General features: G+C 46.6%; 1 protein-coding gene across 1 annotated transcript in view; it reads right to left on the bottom strand.

Annotated features, from left to right (window-relative positions):
• SAMD5 (sterile alpha motif domain containing 5) overlaps positions 1–16,468 on the bottom strand; it is a 52,518-nt gene extending 36,050 nt beyond the window's left edge. The window contains exon 1 of the mRNA XM_044247117.1: positions 15,761–16,468. Within this exon, the coding sequence (XP_044103052.1) occupies positions 15,761–16,216 (456 nt within the window). The 5' untranslated portion in view covers positions 16,217–16,468. The remainder of the gene's footprint in view (positions 1–15,760) is intronic.
• Between the last annotated feature and the right edge of the window lie 2,824 nt (positions 16,469–19,292).

The following is a 19,292-nucleotide window of genomic DNA, read 5'->3' on the forward strand; positions in this document are numbered from 1 at the left end:
TTCAGCACCTGATAGAGGTACTGTCTCCAGAACCGTAAACTTCCTGTACCCCACTGCTAATTCTTGCTTCAATGACCTTTTAAAAAAACCTTTCTATTTGACCTGTCAAGGAATGTTTAAATGAAATCAAGGACAGTATTTCCTATTGCATCTTTCCATTGTATCTTTTTTCCACATGGAGCTGTTGTTCCTACGTCAAGTCAAAGACTCAAATTAAAATGAATGCCACATCAATTTCTTTTATAAGGTTTTCAATTTCACCTGGCATCTGGCAAGCAGCCTTCGTTTGTATTTTCCGCTAAAAGGCCTGGTGAGGTAGGGCTGGGGAGGTGGGTGGGAAGGGAGCAGGTCCCCTGGGGTAGGGTGGGGGCGCCAGTGAGTAGACAAGGGGGAGAACTCTTCAAAAACAGTAAAATCAATAGGGATTTGAGTTAAACCCCACCCCACCCCCCCGCCCTCCTCAAAGTCTCTACCCTGTGGTTCAAATACAAAATGCCTGCGCAAACCAGAAGACAAAGTAGTGACCCACAACTACAGGGCTGTGACCTTCTGAACCACAAGGCTGCAGCGCTCATCCCACGTCTCCCCACTGCGGCCGCCTCCTGTGCTTATGTAGTGGGGACCACAGCTCCCACAAAGCTCCGGGCACAGAGTCAACTGTAATAATGTCATGACAATTACTGTCAGAGGGGTTACCAAACTGAAGGTAAATGTCAACCACTGTGCATGAGAGAAAAGATATAGAATGTAAAACAATGTCAGAATAAACGGGGATAAGAGGATATGTCCCTCCTCTCAAACTCTGGATGCTACAGGAGACATCGCTTCCTGATTTGCTTCATCTTCCTAGCAATGGAAGGATGGTATACTCTTAGGGAATTACTCTCTCTCTTTTATTTTTTGGGTTTTTTTTTTTTTAAGGTTTATTTATTTATTTGTTTATTTGACAAAGAGAGATCACAAGCAGGCAGAGAGGCAGGCAGAGAGAGGGGGAAGCAGGCTCCCTGCTGAGCAGAGAGCCCCATGCGATGCGGGGCTCAATCCCAGGACCCTGAGATCATGACCTGAGCCTAAGGCAGAGGCTCAACCCACTGAGCCACCCAGGCACCCCAACAGGAAATCTCTTAAGGCAATACTGCATGGCGACATTAAGCCCAGTAAGAAAAGCGTTCTCTATTACTTTAAGTTGTTGAAAAGATATTTACTAGAATCAGATATCCATTCCCAGTAAAAATTTCCACCCAATTAGAAAAAACGAAGATGAATTTTTAACACCATAAGGAGTATCTTAGACTGATAACCTGGGGCAGAGTAATAGCAAAATACTTGTAGCATTTCCGTTAAATTTTGGAGTATGGCAAGAACGCAGAAAGCTGGAATTCCTGAAAAGCACATGATATAACAGTCATCTAAGTATGATTATGTAGAGCATTAGAGCTCTCTACCCTATGTCATGTGCCAAAATAAATTTCAGGTGGGTGAGAGAGCTCAGTGCAGAAATGAAATAAACAACAAAAGAATAATGGGAGAAATAGGCAATTATGAACTGATTTTGTACTCAAGAAAGGGATTTATAAGGATAAAATTGATCATAAAAATAGAATTAACTATATTTCTCTATTTTAAAAAAAGGAAAACCTAAAAAGCTAATGATAAATTGACCAAATATTCTTGATGGTGATAGCAGGCAAACAAATTACATCTGTTATGGGGATTTGAAGAGCTTTTTGAAATTAAAAAAGAATATTTAGCCTCGAAAGATTGGTAAGGATGTGAACTAACAATTTAAGATAAGGTCTTCATCCTGAGAAGAACATAATAATCATAAGATTAAGAAGTAGGTAATATTATACTCATTTTATAGATGAGACAACTCAGGTTTAGAAAGATTAAATAAGTTGTCCAAGTAAATGGTAAAAAATAATTCAAACTCAATTCTGAGTTCACACTTTTTTATTCCTCCAGTCTGAAAGAAATTGCTAAAATTATTGATAAGGTAGACTATATAGGAGTTTTTAAATTTGGTGCATACAAAAAAAACCCCATAAAATTATAAGGTAAACCACATTCTGGGAAAAATCTCTGCAACCTCTATGTAATCATGATTATTTTCTTTAATATATAAAGAGCTCTTGCAAAGCAACTGGGAGTAGTCTGAGACAACAGAAGAAAACAGGTAAGCACCATGAACAGGCAACACATAATTATAAATATTAAAAGCCACAAATATGAAATTATGTAACCTGGAAATCTAAGAAATCTAATTCAAAGAATGATGAAATATTATTTCTCAAATATGACATTTTCAAATGATAAAAATTTATAATAATCAATAATAATATGGGTAAGGTTTCAACCCAATAAGAAATGATTAGAAATTAAATTATGGTGCTAAACTAAGACAGACTATGTCTTGTATTAAAACCATTTTTCAAATGATACCTGAAGCATAGGAATAGCCTTCCCCTCATTCACTAACAGGGTACTATGAGATTTGTGCCCGTGTACAAAACAAATATTCTTATATTTAATTATTTTTTAAAAAATACATTGTAGCATTAGACATTGTAATGTAGACCATTTTCAGTTTCTTCTAGATCTGCTTCAGTGTTCTCCAAGTAGTCTCAATTCAGTATGATTGATTTTCAGTCAGAAATGTTTTCAAGGGGCACCTGGGTGACTCAATGGGTTAAAGTTTCTGCCTTCGGTCCAGGTCATGATCCCAAATATTTATTTATTTGACAGAGATCACTAGTAGGCAGAAAGACAGGCTCGGGCGGGGTGGTGGGGAGGAGCAGGCTCCCTGCTGAGCAGAGAGCTCCATGCGGGGCTCGATCCCAGGATCCTGGGATCATGACCTGAGCCGAAGGCAGACAATTAACCAACTGAGCCACCCAGGCACCCCTTACCTGTCCTTTTAATAAGCGCTACGTTCTGCATGAGAGTTAGTTCAGAGAACTCTTGGTTACACAGTTGGCACCAACCCACAGACTTGGTTTACAAGAGTCCTTTCCTAGAATATGTTTGTGAAAATTGTCAAATCTTTCTTATAGTACAATTATATATCCCCAAAGTAAACGGTAAGTTTGAAATCAACAATGAAAAGAACCATGATTTGCAAAAAACAAAGAAACAAAATTTGAAGGACTTCAATTTTATTATTCTTTTGTGACCACTCTGAGTTTTTATTTGTGTTGAAAATTCAAAAACAGTGAGACAGCACGGACTATCAAGTATAATACTTTAGTTTGGTTAAGTGCAAATGTTACGTCACAGATAATACATTTACTGTAAGGTTCAAATACTTTAAAATCAAAATGTACTCCTTATTTTAATTGTCAATTGCTTTAAAACTAAAGAAGAAATAAAGTATTTGTTTCATTTTATCTCATGGCCACTAAAAATAATTTTGTCTCTAAGGGTGGGTATTAAAATTATACACTCTGTGTCAAATACAGTAGGTATCCTTCTAGTCTTATTATAGAGTTCTGAGTTATAGGGAAAACATCTTAAAACTTGGAATTACTGTTTGTTATGATTTGGGTAAACAAAAAATGTATATCAATTGTTTTCCTTGTCTTTCAGACATGTTTCAAATGAAGTAGGTCTTATTCTGTTTGCATTTATAACTTTATGGAAACCTAACAGTAAGGTTTTTGGAACTCATCAGACCATTTATTTCAATTAGCAGCAGTAATGAAATCTCTTTAAACTATTAGATGTCACTTAGTCTCTATGTAAGACAGATTGTATCCTTAATGCCTTTTGGCATGATCCACAATTATTTACCCTTAATAGTTTCTGCATTGACTGAAAAGGAGAATTTCCTCCTTACCCTTCTCAGGCCTCCCAAGTCTGAATCGGCAGTTGATCTGAAATACCATTTTTTTCATAAAACTTAGAAAAATAACTGTTAAAAAACCATCAACTCAAACTCAGAGAGTAGCAATAATAAGCCAAGGGCTCAATGCTGCTTCTAACTCTAAACAGACCATAACCTTGAGGGGTTATTCCTATCATGGTTCTTGGGGAATTTTCCCTCACTATAGGCAATGTTCTTCCAAATACCTTAGGATATCCTTCTCTATTTCGACGACCGGCCCTGGTCAAGTCTACATCATCTGACCTTACTTTGAAGAAAATTCATTTCAGAACAAACTTCCAGTGAACTGAAATCTGAGCATTCTAAAAAATCTAAAAAGAATGACATTTTTAAAACTTAACTCTTCTTTCTTTGTCATAGTATACCTTGGGCGACAGCCTAAGATCACATATAAGGTTCATGAGGGCTTTCTTTCTTTTTTTTTTTTTTAATGATTTTATTTATTTATTTGTCAGAGAGAGAGGGCATAAGCAGGGGGAACGGAAGGCAGAGGAAGAAGCAAACTCCTCCTGAGCTTGGAACCTGATGTGGGACTCCATTCCAGGACCTCGGGATCATGACCTGAGCCGAAGGCAGATGCTTAACCGACTGAGACACCCAGGCGTGCCCATGAGGACATTCTTAACCCTGGTATCCCTGCCTTAAGCATCTTTTTTTGCACGCAAGAGTGAGAGGGAAATGAGAACTCTGACTTCTGTTAAGACTTGAGATGACAGGGTATAGAAAAGCTTTCGAAAAACAGCAGGACTGGGGCACCTGGGTGGCTCAGTGGGGTAAAGCCTCTGCCTTCGGCTCAGGTCATGATCCCAGGGTCCTGGGATCAAGTCCCGCATCGGGCTCTCTGCTCAGCAGGGAGCCTGCTTCCCCCTCTCTCTCTGCCTGCCTCTCTGCCTACTGTGATCTCTGTCAAATAAGTAAATAAAATCTTTAAAAAACAAAAAAACTTTAATAAATAAATAAATAAATAATGGCAGGACAAGCAAAGGAAAAGCTGTAAGAATACCAAGAGTCTACTCAAATGGAGATTAACAGAGAGTGCTGCGGTTTACTCATGTCTATGCACAGTTTACTTAACTTCTCCCCTACAGGACCATAAGCACCTTTACACTAATTATCTGTTGGGAGAGTCCATAACTAATGCCTTACTCTTTGCAAATATATAGGGAATTGACTTGTGTTTTGTTGAGGTATTCCATACTTACAACATGGATACACAGTAAGAGCATATTTTTAAGAATTCAAAAGTAGGAAAAGAATTATAAATATCACAAAATTTAAAGCCACTTTAGAAGTTATACCAAAAAAAATTCATTTTTTCAGATTCTGCCTTCCATTCCATATTTTATTGACACAATTCTCAGATTTGATTCCAAAGCACTTCAGGTATGTACCCCAAACCAGATCCTCCTCAGAAAAATGAAGGCTTGCACCCACCGACCATGTTCTAAAAAGTGCTCTACAGGCACTAGACCTTCAGAAAGGTTTTGAGTAACGGAAATCCTGTGCTCTACCAGGTGACTGTTTTGGAGATTACAATCTAATTTTGAATGTCTAAATTCTGAAGTGTGTATATTTTTATTTATTTTTTATTTTTAAAAAATTATTTTTATTATTGTATCCTTAGGCAATAAATGACTAGGCATCATTTGTAATAAAAATCTGCCACTGGAAAAAAAAATCTGCCACTGACTAAGGTACCTGGGTTTAGACTCAGTCTGTTAAGCCTCTGCTTTCGGCTCAGTCATGATCCCGGGACCCTGGGATTGAGCTCCGCATTGGGTTCCCTGCTCAGTAAGGGGCCTGCTTCTCCCTCTCCCTCTGCCACTCCCCCTGCTTGTGTACTCTCTCTCTCTGTGTGTGTCAAATAAATAAGTAAAATCTTAAAAAAAAATCTATCCTGATTAATTATCAAACACACCTATCATCAGGAATGAAACCTGAGCCAATGGATTTTCTATACACAGCTGACTGTAAGACCACTAGGATGGAAGCTGAACCACCTAAGCAAGGTTACATCTGGCATAACAGAAGCTAACTCAGGTGAGCACTTACCATGAGCCAGGTTACGCATCCGGCCAGTAACCTGCTACTTTCTCAGTATCTCAGTATGTACCAGGCAAGGCCAGCAGTCTACCTTCTCTGTCCTACCTCCAGCGGGTGTATAAAGTCTCCAGCCTATGCCACAATTTAGTTCGCAGGGTTCTTGGTCCCCTTTCCCTTCCACTGGTCCATTACATTGATGACAGTATGCTGCTTTGACCTGGCAACAAGAAGTAGCCCTACTCTAGACTTAATTGTAAGATTTGCATGTCAGAAGTTGAGACGTCTGACACAAACTGAGGGGCCTCCTATCCTACCTGGATGAAACTTTCAGAGGCCCTTGGCGGGGGGCATACTGAGATATCCTTTCTTAACTGAGGATAAGTTGTTGCATTTGCCCCACCCCCAAAACCAAAAATGAGGCACAAGGCCTAAACGCGCCTCTTTGGACTTTGGAGGCACCCTATCCCTCACTGGGATGCACTACCCCAGCCCACTGACCGAGACACCAGGAAAGCTGCTGGTTTTGAGTGCGGCTGGAACCAGAGAAGGCTCTAGTAACAGCCGTGCTGCCACATCCTGGACCACCTGCCCCAGCAGACCCTGGGGTGCTTGAAGTGGCAGTTGCAGATACAGAGATGGCCTTTGCAGGTTTTGGTGGCCCTTATAGGTAAATCGCAGTGCAAACCCTTGGGATTTTGGAGCAAGACTCTACCAACACCTTGGCTTTGAATTTGTAGCCTCCAGAACTGTGAGAGAATACGTTTCTGTCGTTCTCTAGACCTACTTTGTGGTACTTGATGACAGCAACCCCCGGGATCTGATACAAATTATAGCCTGGTAAGTACTCGCTCCCATAAGGCCCTCCTAAAGCAGTCCCTAGCATTGTCCACTTTCTGCAGAGGGGCTGAAGTGTCCGAGCATGGAGCAGAGCTGGGACCGGACCCCACAGTCTGTTTCGGAGCCTGGGCTCTTCACCACTGCCGCACAGTGTCGGCAGAGAGGACCTGTCCGATGTACAGAGCTCTCCCACCTGGAGGAGCTCCCCCAGCTGCCATAATGCACCGAAAGCATGCGGGCCTGTGGGGGAGCTTGGCACGTTTGAGCCCACAGCCCACTGCTGCTGCAGATGGGTCTGAAGCATGGGAGGTGACTGCTCGCATGTGATTGGAGGGCTGCCGGCAACACCCACAAATACCTGGTATTTCACAATGACAGATTTATTTCCTTAAGGACAGCAGGCCCACAAGCAGGGCCCAGACTTGCACGCCCTGATGATGAGCACCTTCTTAAATTCTGCAGTCATGGCCCTGCTTCAGAGGTCTGCTTCCCCCCGCCCCCTTTAAGATTTTACATATTTATTTATTTGACAGAGAGAAAGGGGGAGGGAGAGAGAGCAAACTTGAGCAGGACGGAGGAACAGATTCCCCGCTGAGCAGAGAACCCTACTCGGGCCTCCATCCCAGGACTGTGGGACCATGACCTGGACTGAAAGCAGCCGCTTAACTGAGCCATCCATGTACCCTCAGAGGTTTGCTTTTTAAATAACCTGCCCAACTAGCGTTTTCATTCCCAGTTCTTCGAAAATACTTAATGAATAAACATATTTTGGTTTTAAATTTCATCACTGATAATCTTCAAGTTTTGATGGAAGTTGGTCTTTTTTTAAAACACTTACAACAAACACAAATGCAAAATTCACCACCCTCGGCATTTATAGAAACAACATTCAACCGTTTTGTTTGTTTCCAAGGGCAGTCTGCCTTGCACAGGGCCTCATCTAGATGCGCTTGGCATCTAAGAAGCTTGCTTGACCTACCCTATGTTCACCTACAAATGGACCTTGAGAGCTTGTTTGGAGGTTGTAGCAGGGGAACGCAACATTTTGTATACCCTTGATCAAAGAACAGTCCCCCTCTATCAAAAAAGATAGTTCTCTTGGCCAAGTGCTGGTGGCTTTGGGAGGGAGGCCTGCAGAGCAGTGAGGGGGAAGGGGACACCCACCCAGCCATCCAGAGCAGTCAAACCAACCCCGGAGATCAATGGGGTGACATGTTGCAGCCAGATCGCCTTCCTGTCCCACATTCAACTTTTTTTTTTTTTTTTAAAGATTGTATTTATTTGTCAGAAAGAGAGGGATAGACAGTGAGCACAGGTAGACAGAATGGCAGGCAGAGGCAGAGGGAGAAGCAGGCTCCCTGCCGAGCAAGGAGCCCGATGTGGGACTCGATCCCAGGACGCTGGGATCATGACCTGAGCCGAAGGCAGCTGCTTAACCAACTGAGCCACCCAGGCGTCCCCCACATTCAACTTTTATACGGCACTCCTCCCACGCATCAGATACTGGGTTAGGCCCCCCACATGTACATCCATAGCTATAAGAATGAACTATGTCTGTCCAGTTCATCTGTCTCATTTGTTGGCCCGGTTCACTGTGATAACCCAGGGCCTAGCTGTTGAGGAAGGTCAGTGAGGGAACATGAGGACAAGTGGACCCAAGAGCTGGACCCCAGCCATCGGAGTCTCCTCACCTCCTCCCCATCTTTAGAATGAGTATTACTCCCACTGTTCCCATGCTGAGGGCCACTTCAAGAACACAGCCTTGAGAGCATAATGCGGTACTGAGATCATCTGAATGACAATACGGGACTATACCTGGTTAAAACCTCTCTAGAGACCTTTAAGATTCTGGAGGCCACAGCAACTACTTTCAAGACACGGCTCAAGGGCAGGGGAAGCATAAGTGAAAATGAACTTTTGGGACTTCATTAAGATCCAAAGCTGCTGCACGGCAAAGGAAATAGTCAACCAACCAAAGAGGCAACCCACAGAAGGGAGAAGATATTCGAAAATGACACCACAGACAAAGGGCTGATATCCAAGATCTATAAAAAAAACTCCTCAAACCCAACACACACAAAACAGAAAATCACGTCAAAAAATGGGCAGAAGAGGGTGCCTAGGTGGCTCAGTGGGTTAAGCCGCTGCCTTCGGCTCGGGTCATGATCTCCGGGTCCTGGGATCGAGTCCCACATCGGGCTCTCTGCTCAGCAGGGAGCCTGCTTCCCTCTATCTCCCTCTCTGCCTGCCTCTCCATCTGCTTGTGATCTCTCTCTGTCAAATAAATAGATAAAATCTTTAAAAAAAAAAAAAATGGGCAGAAGACATGAACAGACACTTCTCCAAAGGAGACATACAAATGGCTAACAGACATACAAAAAAATGTTCAACTTCACTAGTCATCAGGGAAATACAAACCAAAACCACACTGAGATACCACTTTCACCAGTTAGAATGGCAAAAATTGACAAGGCAAGAAACAACAAATGTTGGAGAAGTTGTGGAGAAAGGGGAACCCTCTTACACTGTTGGTGGGAATGCAAGTTGGTGCAGTCACTTTGGAAAACAATGTGGAGGTTCCTCAAATAATTAAAAATAGAGCTGCCCTATGAGCTGGTAATTGCACTACTAGGTATTTACCCCAAAGAAAAGAAGGGCCATATGTACCCCAATGTTCACAGAGGCAATGTCCACAATGGCCAAACTGTGGAAAAAGCTGAGATGCCCTTCAACAGACGAATGGATAAAGAAGATGTGGTCCCTATATGTAATGGAATAGTACTCAGCCATCAAAAAGGATGAATACCCAACTTTTGCATCAACATGGATGGGACTGGAGGAGATTATGCTGAGTGAAATAAGTCAAGCAGAGAAAGTCAGTTACCACATGGTTTCATTTATTTGTAGAACATAAGGAATAGCATGGAGGACATTAATAGAAGGAAGGGAAAAATGAAGGGGGTGGAAATCAGAGTGGGAGATGAACCATGAGACTGTGGACTCCAGGAAACAAACTGAGGGTTTTAGAGGGGAGGAGTGTGGGGGTACAGGTGAGCCCAGTGATGGGTATTAAGGAGGGCATGGATTGCACGGAGCACTGGGTGTTACAGGCAAACACTGAATTGTGAAACACTACATCAAAAACTAATGATGTACTGTACAATGACTAACATAACACAATTAAAAAAAAAAGATCAGCAAGATCATAAATAAATAAGTAAATAAATAAGATTCTGGCTGGCAGGTCCAGGAGCTCCAGAGAGCTCCTCACTGTGTATCTGCCCCAGAAAAGCCTCTCACGTCAGTTCCTTGCTTATCAAACCTGTCAGCTGCCGACCCGGCCTGGTCTGCCTTTCTCTCTGGTCTCTCTCTGCCCTCTGTGGACAGGGGCTGGTTTACAATTTCACCTGGGGACTCTGGGGACCTTGAGCCAACATGGGAACAGGGTGCTCGGCATTCCTGAGGGTTGCAGACAGGCAGACGGATGGCTTAGAGTCCGAATGTTAGAAACTCTCCAAAAAGTCAACTACAAACAGCGTGAGGAAAGCCACCTCCTTCCGGGCCCTTCCTTTTCACCATGTTCCAATGAGGGACCAAGAACAACAAAAGCCTAGAAGGGTCTTCATTTGCCCAGGCTGAGGATACTTGAGGATACTGATTTGAGTTTAGAGAACTGAACTTTGCCAGCTTCCCATCTGTCCCCGACAACATCATGAAAGCAGAGGAATTCTGGGGGAGGAATATTTTTTGTCATTTCAGCTCTGCCAGGACCCAAGGCGAAACTCCAAAGTTTTCTTCCCCAGCTTCTGTCTTTCTACACGCTTCTATATCCTCACCTTGGCACAGACACAGAAGCTCTGGTGCCACCTCTGTCTCCATATTCCTTCATCCTGGGCCCTGTTCCCCAAACACCCATTAACAGACCTATTACCACGGGAGTCCTGTTATGTAATTAGATTCACGCGGAGGTGGGAATGAAGCCTAACGCTCTTACGGCATTATTAAATAAGGTTATACTAACTCAAACAGTGTTAACGGGTAATGCATGCCAAAGAGATATGTTTCATGTGAAGAAGTGGAGAAGCCTGCCCTGTCCGCTATCTGCCCGAAGACCTGCTTTCTGCTTTTCCAAGTCTGCTAGTAAACAGAACGCCTTTAGAGCCCCGCAGTATTCCCACCTCCCCACCGCGTTGCCCAGCACTGCCACACGGCCCAGGGCTTGATACACCCTCACACGTAGCCTGCCGCCTGCACCCTGTACACGAGAACGACAAGGACACCGTCTCTATACATGGGCTTACGTATATCCTAGAAGCGCTACTGCTTCATGTTTATGCGTAAGCATAGCCACACGCACCAGATCATAGCACCCAATATTTGTATATGAACACAACCTTCTCCACACACCTCTAACCCCTCCACCTCCCCCCTCACTGGTATCAGATGGTCAAAGAGACACACCAGTGCTCCTCAATGTCACCCCACCTCAGCCATCCTTCCTCTGCTCCTTCCTAATATAAGCAAATCCACCTTGCCTAGAAGCAAATCCACCTCCTTCTAGTGCTTTGGGCGCGATTCCCTCCCACCTTCTCGAAGACCCTGGCCTGTGGGACATCTCCCTGTCTCTGGCTCTCCGCCACCAACACTCATCATCCTTCAAAAAAGTAACTCCGCAAAACCCTTCTCTTGACTTAGTCTCCCTTCTTCTCCAGCTGTAGTCTTAGGTCCGTATTCTCAGCCAGACTTCATTAGAAGGTTGTCATGGTACATCCAGAGAATGGGATGCTATTCAGACTCAGAGAAATGAGCTGTTGAGCCAGAAGGAGACACGCAGGACCAGTAAGTGCATATTACCAAGAGAAAGAACTACATACTGTATGCTTCCAACCGTGGATGTTCCAGGAAAGACAAAACTGTCAGAACAGGAGAAAGATCAGTGGTTGCCAGGGGTTCCAGGGAGGACGAACAGGTGGAACACAAATAGATTTCTAAGGGAGTGAATATACTCCAGAGGCAACATCTTTCTCCCCAAATGTGATCCTCTTTCGGGTCCTCTACCTCGTCAGGGAATAGCATTGCAATCCTAAGCCAGAAAACTGCATGTCACCCCGAGCTTTCCCCTCACCACCCTGGCATCCAAACCGTCATCAAGTTCTGTCCATTCCACCTCTCAATTACCTCCACTGCTCCTTCCTGACTCACTCCCCCAGTCCAGGCCACTTGCAAATCTCCCTGGACTCTCCAAAACCTAACTGTTCACCCTGCCTCTGCTCAGGATCCACCAACAGCTCCCTCTCAAGATACACTCCAAATTCCTAAACAGGAGGTCAAGACCATCCAGGACCAGCCACTGAGTGTCTTTCCAACTCTTGCCTTTTCCTCCAAGCATTCTGCACTCCAGGCAGACTGAGTTCCCTTCAATTCCTGTTGCCCACTCAACTTCCTGCCTTCCTGGCCTTTGCACATACTGTTCTATCTTAGAACAATGCTCTTTCTAGGGCCAAACTTTCCTAACCTTCGGTTCTCTGACTAAATGCCCGTTCTGGAAAGCCTGCTCCGACCCACCTCCCTGTAAATGAAGTTAGATGCACCTTCCCACAGCATCATGCACTCCCCACAGAAGCAATCATCACACTTTAGCATGACTGCTCATTCCACTGTAGGTCTTCCCTGCTACACCCCAAGTTCTGTGAGGGCGGGGCTTCTGCATCCTGCCAAGCACAGCAACCTAGAGCCTTGAGGCTTGTAGGGAAGCCTGGTGAAGAACTGAGATCATATGCACAGAGCTCTATCTAATTCCTACCCTATGAAAACATATCCCCATCCTACTAAGGCAGCAATCACAGCAGTCACAGAAGCTATACACAGGATAGAAAAGAGACTTGTCTACTGCTTTTTGATTTTAAGCAGAGTTCTTTCCAGTCTCCTGCTTTTCCAAAGCTGCAGACTTGCTTTGGAAAACAAAGGGGAACTTACTTTGAACTTACATTTTAATTACTTTCTTTGGAAAAACAAAGGAGAACTTACTTTGAACTTAGATTTTAATTACTGTCTTTGGAAAAACAAAGAGAAACTTACCTTTTACTTACACTGCAACTCACCTAAGAGGGGAGAGTGGCGGCACCTGGTAACAGGAGGCCAGGCCAGCAGCACAACAGCCCAAACCTTAACTCTTCCTGAAACAAATCCTACAGTCCTAAAGCCCTTTCTGGTCATTCTTAGGAAAACTCCTCAATTTACTCTCCTCTATAAAGATTTGCTATTCCTGCCTTGACCATCCAGGGTATAAACCCACTTTCAAGCCATCCAAAAGTCACACACACACACCCACACACACCACACATCACAGGAATTGATGATGCAAATGACTATAAAGGCGAAGTGAGGCTCGCTCAAGTAAGCAGAATCCCAAATGCACATAATTAACAGCTACACATTCCGATCATGACAGAGCCAAGCAACCCAGAGATATATAATGTGGATCACATTTTAAAGAAAAGTCCTGGCACTATCTACACAGAAACAAGCTGCATCAGAAGACAATTCTCAAATAATTTAAAACCTGAAACGTTAGAGGCAATGCACACATAAGCAACAAATTCAGAACGACCAACGTGGTCTGGCGCTGTACAACCGAACACTCAGTTTGGGATACAGTACTTATATTTCAGTTCCTATTCTGTGTTTTTCTTGAAACAAATTGGGTTTTTCTTATAGCAGATATAGAACACTACAGGAATAGAACTTTGTTTTTCTTTTTTTTACAATTTAATTTGCCATCTCTGTTTTTTTTTTTTTTCTTTTATTCACGGGCAGAACACCAATGGAGGTACGAAACTACTTCTGCCCCCACTCTATTCTTTCATCTGTTCAAGACCCAGAATGAAGTGGGTACAGGAAGTGAATTAGGTGTATCTTTCTTATCGAACACTGTTCTAGGATTCATATAGAAGTTGACTGAAGTAATCATTTGCACAGAAAGAAAACAGTATTACAACACAAGGTGAAATCTTCTTGTGTAAATCACACTTGCTCAAACGCACTACCATATCACACACTGATCTAGGTAGTCGGGTACAGTCCGAAGCCTACACCCACACATTTCATGTCCGTACAAGAATCTTTCTCAGCTTCTAAAGTTTGCTATCTATGCCTATGTTTTTAAGGATCAGAACCAAAATGTGATACTTCCTGAACACCACTCTCCACTCCCAGCCCACCCTCTCCTCTGCCCCCTTGCCTGATCACAGCTCTGGTCCTGAAAAATAAGCAAGCCCTAGGAACACACCTTACTCTCTATAGCCCCTTCTGTCCAGACGTCGACCTGTGCCCTTGCTGTGTGCCCACGTGCTCACATTTTCTCAGCTCACACCCAATTCACTTCCTGGGAAGCAAATCACAAGAGTGTGACTGGGCTGAACTCCTCTGACCTGCTATCTCCAGGAATGAGCCTTATACTAATTATGTAGCCCGCCTATCCACACCAGACGTAACTAACGCTGCCTGCTTGGGAAAAGTGTGCTTTCCTCTGTCTTTCCGTTTGGGCCACACATCAGTAACACAGAGTGGGTAACTGAAATATGTATTTAACTTGAGGCAAACTGTCCTTCAGACCTGCCCTATTTATTTTTATAAAAACAAATTTATACTCCCAAGCATGGTATCTGAATTGCTTACCTTTCTTGCAAGATAACGTATGGACAATATTAAATTCTTCATTCATATCTACCTTAACCACTTTTTAGAAAGTTTCCCCTTGCCCTTCCTTAAATCCAGACGTTCTGACCATGAATTAAGAATATAAAGCAACTCAGAGGACTAAGATGAGCACAAAACATTTCGATAATCCGAATTTCCCTGTTCAGGTGCTGTGTTCACAGCTGTTCTTCCCCCTCCCCCGCCCCCAGCTGTAGCTTCTTCCCCACCTTTTCCCTCTGGGCTTTTTTATATGATTTCCAGCTGAGGGGCTCCTTTGCCTGGGAAACCCCAAGCAGGCTTGGGGATTACCTGTGCTACCTAGTTCTCTCCCTTTCAAGGCAGGACCCTCTACTTGGATGACTCCAGAAGCCTACACACTTATCTGGAGAGACAGCTCTTGTATGAAAATAAGACTTTCTGTTACTTAATTATTCTATGCCTAAGTCCATATTTCAGTAGCTTCCATAAACTCCCAGTTCTTTCCCTGTGATTCCTCCCCAGGGATTCCTCCCCACGGATTCCTCACTGGCCACAGAAAATCTCACTTCCTTGGGCTGTGCTCTCTCCTCCCAAAGGGGAGTCCACTCAGACTTTCTAGAACTAAGAGTTGTGCCTTCTTCGTCTCATCTGGATTAATAGTAAATTAAACTGGTGACCCAGCAAAGAGCTCAGCAGTACCTTCTCACTGGGCCCATTATGTCCAATGTCTTTAGCACGGATTCCCTCCCTGTACTTAAGTTGAAGAAACTACCCCAAGTGGACTGACACTTAACTCTTCCCCCAGAATGTCCATGTCAGTGGTTCACTTTTCAAATTTGCAGCAGTGAAGGCATTCGACTGTATGGAACTGATAACAACAGGGTCTGATTTCCCACTCTTTTAAGACTTGGCCAATCTCCCTTTGGAAGTTTCTCAAAAAGATAGGGAACGCCTGTAGTGCCAACCGTTCCAGTACCCTTCAGACCTAAGCGCTACTCCGGGGGTGGGCGGGGGGGTGGGATCCGGAGTTGCCCTTTGCTCCTGGAGTAGGGCCGCTCGTCCAGTTCTCCACAGTAGAGCACCAGACATTAAGCGGAGTCTTGGTCCTAGTTTAGAACTGAGTCCTGGGTGTGGGATCTTGCCTTACCAGCCGCTGGTGACACCAGGAAAGAAAGCATAAAGAGCGAACACAGAAAGAGACAAGATCCCAAGTACCCCAAGCATCCTTGCCTCCCCGTCGTCACCTGGAATGGGCTGCAGCGGCTGGGCCGTGTCCCCTCCCGCCGCGCGCCCCGCGCGGTCCGGGCGGCGCCTCCTTACCTTGCGGGAGTACGGGGGCTTGCTCAGGTGGATGCCGTCGCGGACGAGCTTATCCCTGATCATGATCTTCAGCTTCAGTTTGGGGTAGCTCACCAGCTCCCTGCTGCGGGGGGTGGCCGTCTGGCCGCGGGGGTCCCCGCGGGGGCCCGGGGTCGGGCCGCCGCACGGCTCCCCCCGGCGGCCGGTGGGGACGGCGACAGCGGGCGGCGCGGGCGGCGGCTGCGGCTCCAGCGTGAAGTAGAGGCCGGCGGCAGCGGCATCCTGCTCCCGCAGCCGGCGCACGGCCTCCAGGATGCGGCGGCGGTGCGCGGGCGCCAGCACCCCAATGGCGTCCAGGTCCGGGTCCCCGATCTGCTTGCACACCTCCAGGTCATCGTAGCCGTTATCCACGAAGGACTCGGCGTACTGCGGGAGCTGCAGCGCTTTCAGCCACTCGTAAACTATGTTGGTGCACATGGTGGCACTGGAACCCCACGGGCAAGAGCTGTTCCAGCGCCCGAGCGGCACGGGCGGCACCAGTTCTGGGAACTTTTAATCCTGTCCTCCAAGGGGAAAAAGAAACAGCAGCGAAGTTTTCCGTCCAAAGGAAAAGGGGAGCGTCGAAGCCGGAGAGCCACCAGGAGAAGCCCTAGGATGGAGAAGCGTCCAACCGGCAAAGTGAATTCCCCAAGCAGCCTGGAGCTCGCAGGCACTGGCGGCTGGGCGAGCCGATCCGCGCCGCCCCTGGATGCGCCGCCGCCGCCGCTGCCGCCGCGGGGAGGGGCGCGCGGCGGGGGCGGAGGCGGGCGGGGCCGGCACAGCCCTCGGACTCGCGCGGGGTCAGCGGCGCGCGGGGCCGCCCGCGACTTTGCTGGCCCGGGACCGGCCGGGAGCCCCACGCCGCATCTCGGTTTCTGGCCGCCGCCGGCGTCTGAATGCGCGCCCCACGCAGGGGAGGCGGCTCCTCCGCGCAGACCCGCGGCCGCCCAGGAGCGCCTCGTCTTCGCGAGGGCGAGTCGCTGCCGTCCTCCCGGTGCGCGGGGGGGTGGCTTCTAAGCTGCCGGACTCCCGCGGCCTTGGGTCGCTTTGTACATTTCTTTTTAAGCCGATTTCTCTAGCTCGTGGACGGCTCTGCGCTCACTTCTTCCCGAGCCTCCCCGACTTCAGCCGGCGGGCTCGCCCGCAGCCCAAGGGCAGGTCCCCGCCGCTCGACCTGGTCGGGCGAGGCTGCGAGGCCAAGTTTCCCTCCTCCTCGCCCAAGCCGAGCTACACGCCCCTTCCTCGGAGCCGGCGCGCAGGCGGGAGCGGTCTGGTTTCTTCCGTGGACGCCGGCCCAGAGCCCCGCGCGGTGGCACGTTAGCCCAGCGGGTGGGCGCGACTAGGGGGCCGCCCGCGTCCAGCCCGCGCTGCGTGCCGCCCCTTTTCACTGCAGCTGGGAGCGCGGGGCGGCGGAAGAAGCTGGTGCTTCTACCTGGCTCGCCCTTCCTCGGCCCCTCGACTCTGGGAAAGTTTGGGATGGGTCGTACTTTCCCCTAGGCAGGCGCATTCCGCTCCCCCACCTCCGTACTATCTGCCAGGTTCTTTGACCCTAGTCTCCACTGTGCTTCCAGTCCTGTCCGCCCACAGTGAATTCTGCCCGGGCTCCCCGGGCAGCTGTCCCCAGGGTCGCTTCCAGGCGCTCGGTCCTGGAGCCTGGGGAGAAGAGCTCATTCCTCCCGCCCGGGATCGCGGGTTCATTGACACGCTACCATCCCCTCGCTTTAGAGACGCTCGGACATCTCCGCCCGCCGCACTTTCTCTCTAGGGAACAGAATCAACCCAATTCGCCTGTCTTGCTGCTGCCTGGGCAAACGCCTGGGCGTGGGACCCCAGAGGCAGGTGGAACAGATAGAGTGCATCGCCTAAATTTCCTTAATCATCTGACCTCTTGGGCTAAGATCATTTTGGTCCAGGTACTCGGTGGGGCAGAAGGGCGATTCGACTTCGCACCTGAGGTGTTTCAGGACCTAAACTGGGCGCTGTCCCTGAAGGAATCCCGGTGGGGAGTGCCATTCGGGGGCCCGGACCTTGGAGACGGACAACTGGTGATTTCAAAGTCCTTTCCAAAACCGCGCTTTGGCTTTTTGTTTGTTTGTTTGATTTGTTTTGTTTTAGGGAAAGGAGGTCCTCTTTTCCTGAATCAGAAGAGCTTAACGCCTTTAGGGACACAGATCTCTTAAAAAACCAAAAGACAGCTTTGACTCTTTTGCCTACACCCGACGCAGAGGCACACCCCAAATGTTCTCCACAGTTTGGGGGTGGTAAAGGAAGGGTGTCTGGGTTCCCAAGCTCAGGCACTAGCGGATCCCACATTAGGAACGCTAACCGCCACAAAGAACCTGCCAGGAAGAAACCTGTTGCGGAGTCAGAGGGGGACCCGAGCGTAGAACTGTCAGCCCCCACCCCGCGCTGGGTCATCAAGGCCACGCCTTCCCGAGCTCGAACTAGGGGGTGTGTTTCTCCAGGGTGCTGGGATGCTAAGAAGCGTCCAGCCCTTTCGGCCCCGCGCTGCTGTTGCCTCTCCAACGCCAAAGCAGACTCACAGTGCCCCCTTGCGGTCGCACACGCGAATTTTAAGGCGTTGTCCAAACACGTTTTATTCAGCATAAATGAGCTGAATCAAAGCTTTATATTAGTTCCCTGAGCCCCTTTCAAATCACAAATGTTACATCACGTCTACCTTTATTCCCCAACTCTCTTTCATCAGAGCCTTTGATTTGTAGGAGGAAAATATTCTAGCAGTTTGAATTATGCTGCTGAAGACCTAGGAGATAATTATTTAGAACTCACTGTATGTCAGGCATCCATGCTTGCGTCTCCTTGTCTGTGACTAAGTATTATAACCGGTATTTTACAGAAGAAGAAATTGAGAAAGCAGAACACTAATTTTCCTCCCAGAATGTCACTGCTCACGAAGGAGAAAGGGTTAGAACTCTGGAGGAATAAACTCAGCCCCTGTCTCCTGGCTACTGACCTTCCCAGGCTCCAGGGTATGCTGGAGGAAAAATTAGACCATTTCTAAGAGGAGAGCCCCCTTTCTTGTAGACTAGGAAACTAAAAGCTCTGGGGTTTTATCATTGTGGACTTCTTCTTTCCCAAGTTTTGTGGCAAGCCCTGCACTTCTGCTTAGCCGTTATCTGCTTACTTATATACAGCCTTTCCCCTGGGGAGCTTAGACATTCACCTTGTCTCATTAATCCTCTGTGAAGGCAGCAAGTATTTTTATTTCCATTTTATAATTAGTGAAACTGGTTTGGAGGAAGATAAATGACTGGCCCAAGGTCATACAGTAAATCAGGACGGAGACAAGAACAAACCTGCCATGTCAAACTGTCTCCCCAATAAGCAGCAGTGATTCTCTTTTATTTATGGGTAAAGTCACCATCCAATTAGGATATAAAGCATTCTAGTGCTCTCTTCGGAAGGGAAACCTTTTATAAATTAATCAGTTGTTAATCAGACATAAATAAAACTTACTGTTACCTCTAGAGAAAACCTGCTATCTGGAGACTTG

This window comes from Neovison vison, chromosome 1, assembly GCF_020171115.1.
Source record: "Neovison vison isolate M4711 chromosome 1, ASM_NN_V1, whole genome shotgun sequence".
Classification (NCBI taxonomy): Eukaryota; Metazoa; Chordata; class Mammalia; order Carnivora; family Mustelidae; genus Neogale; species Neogale vison.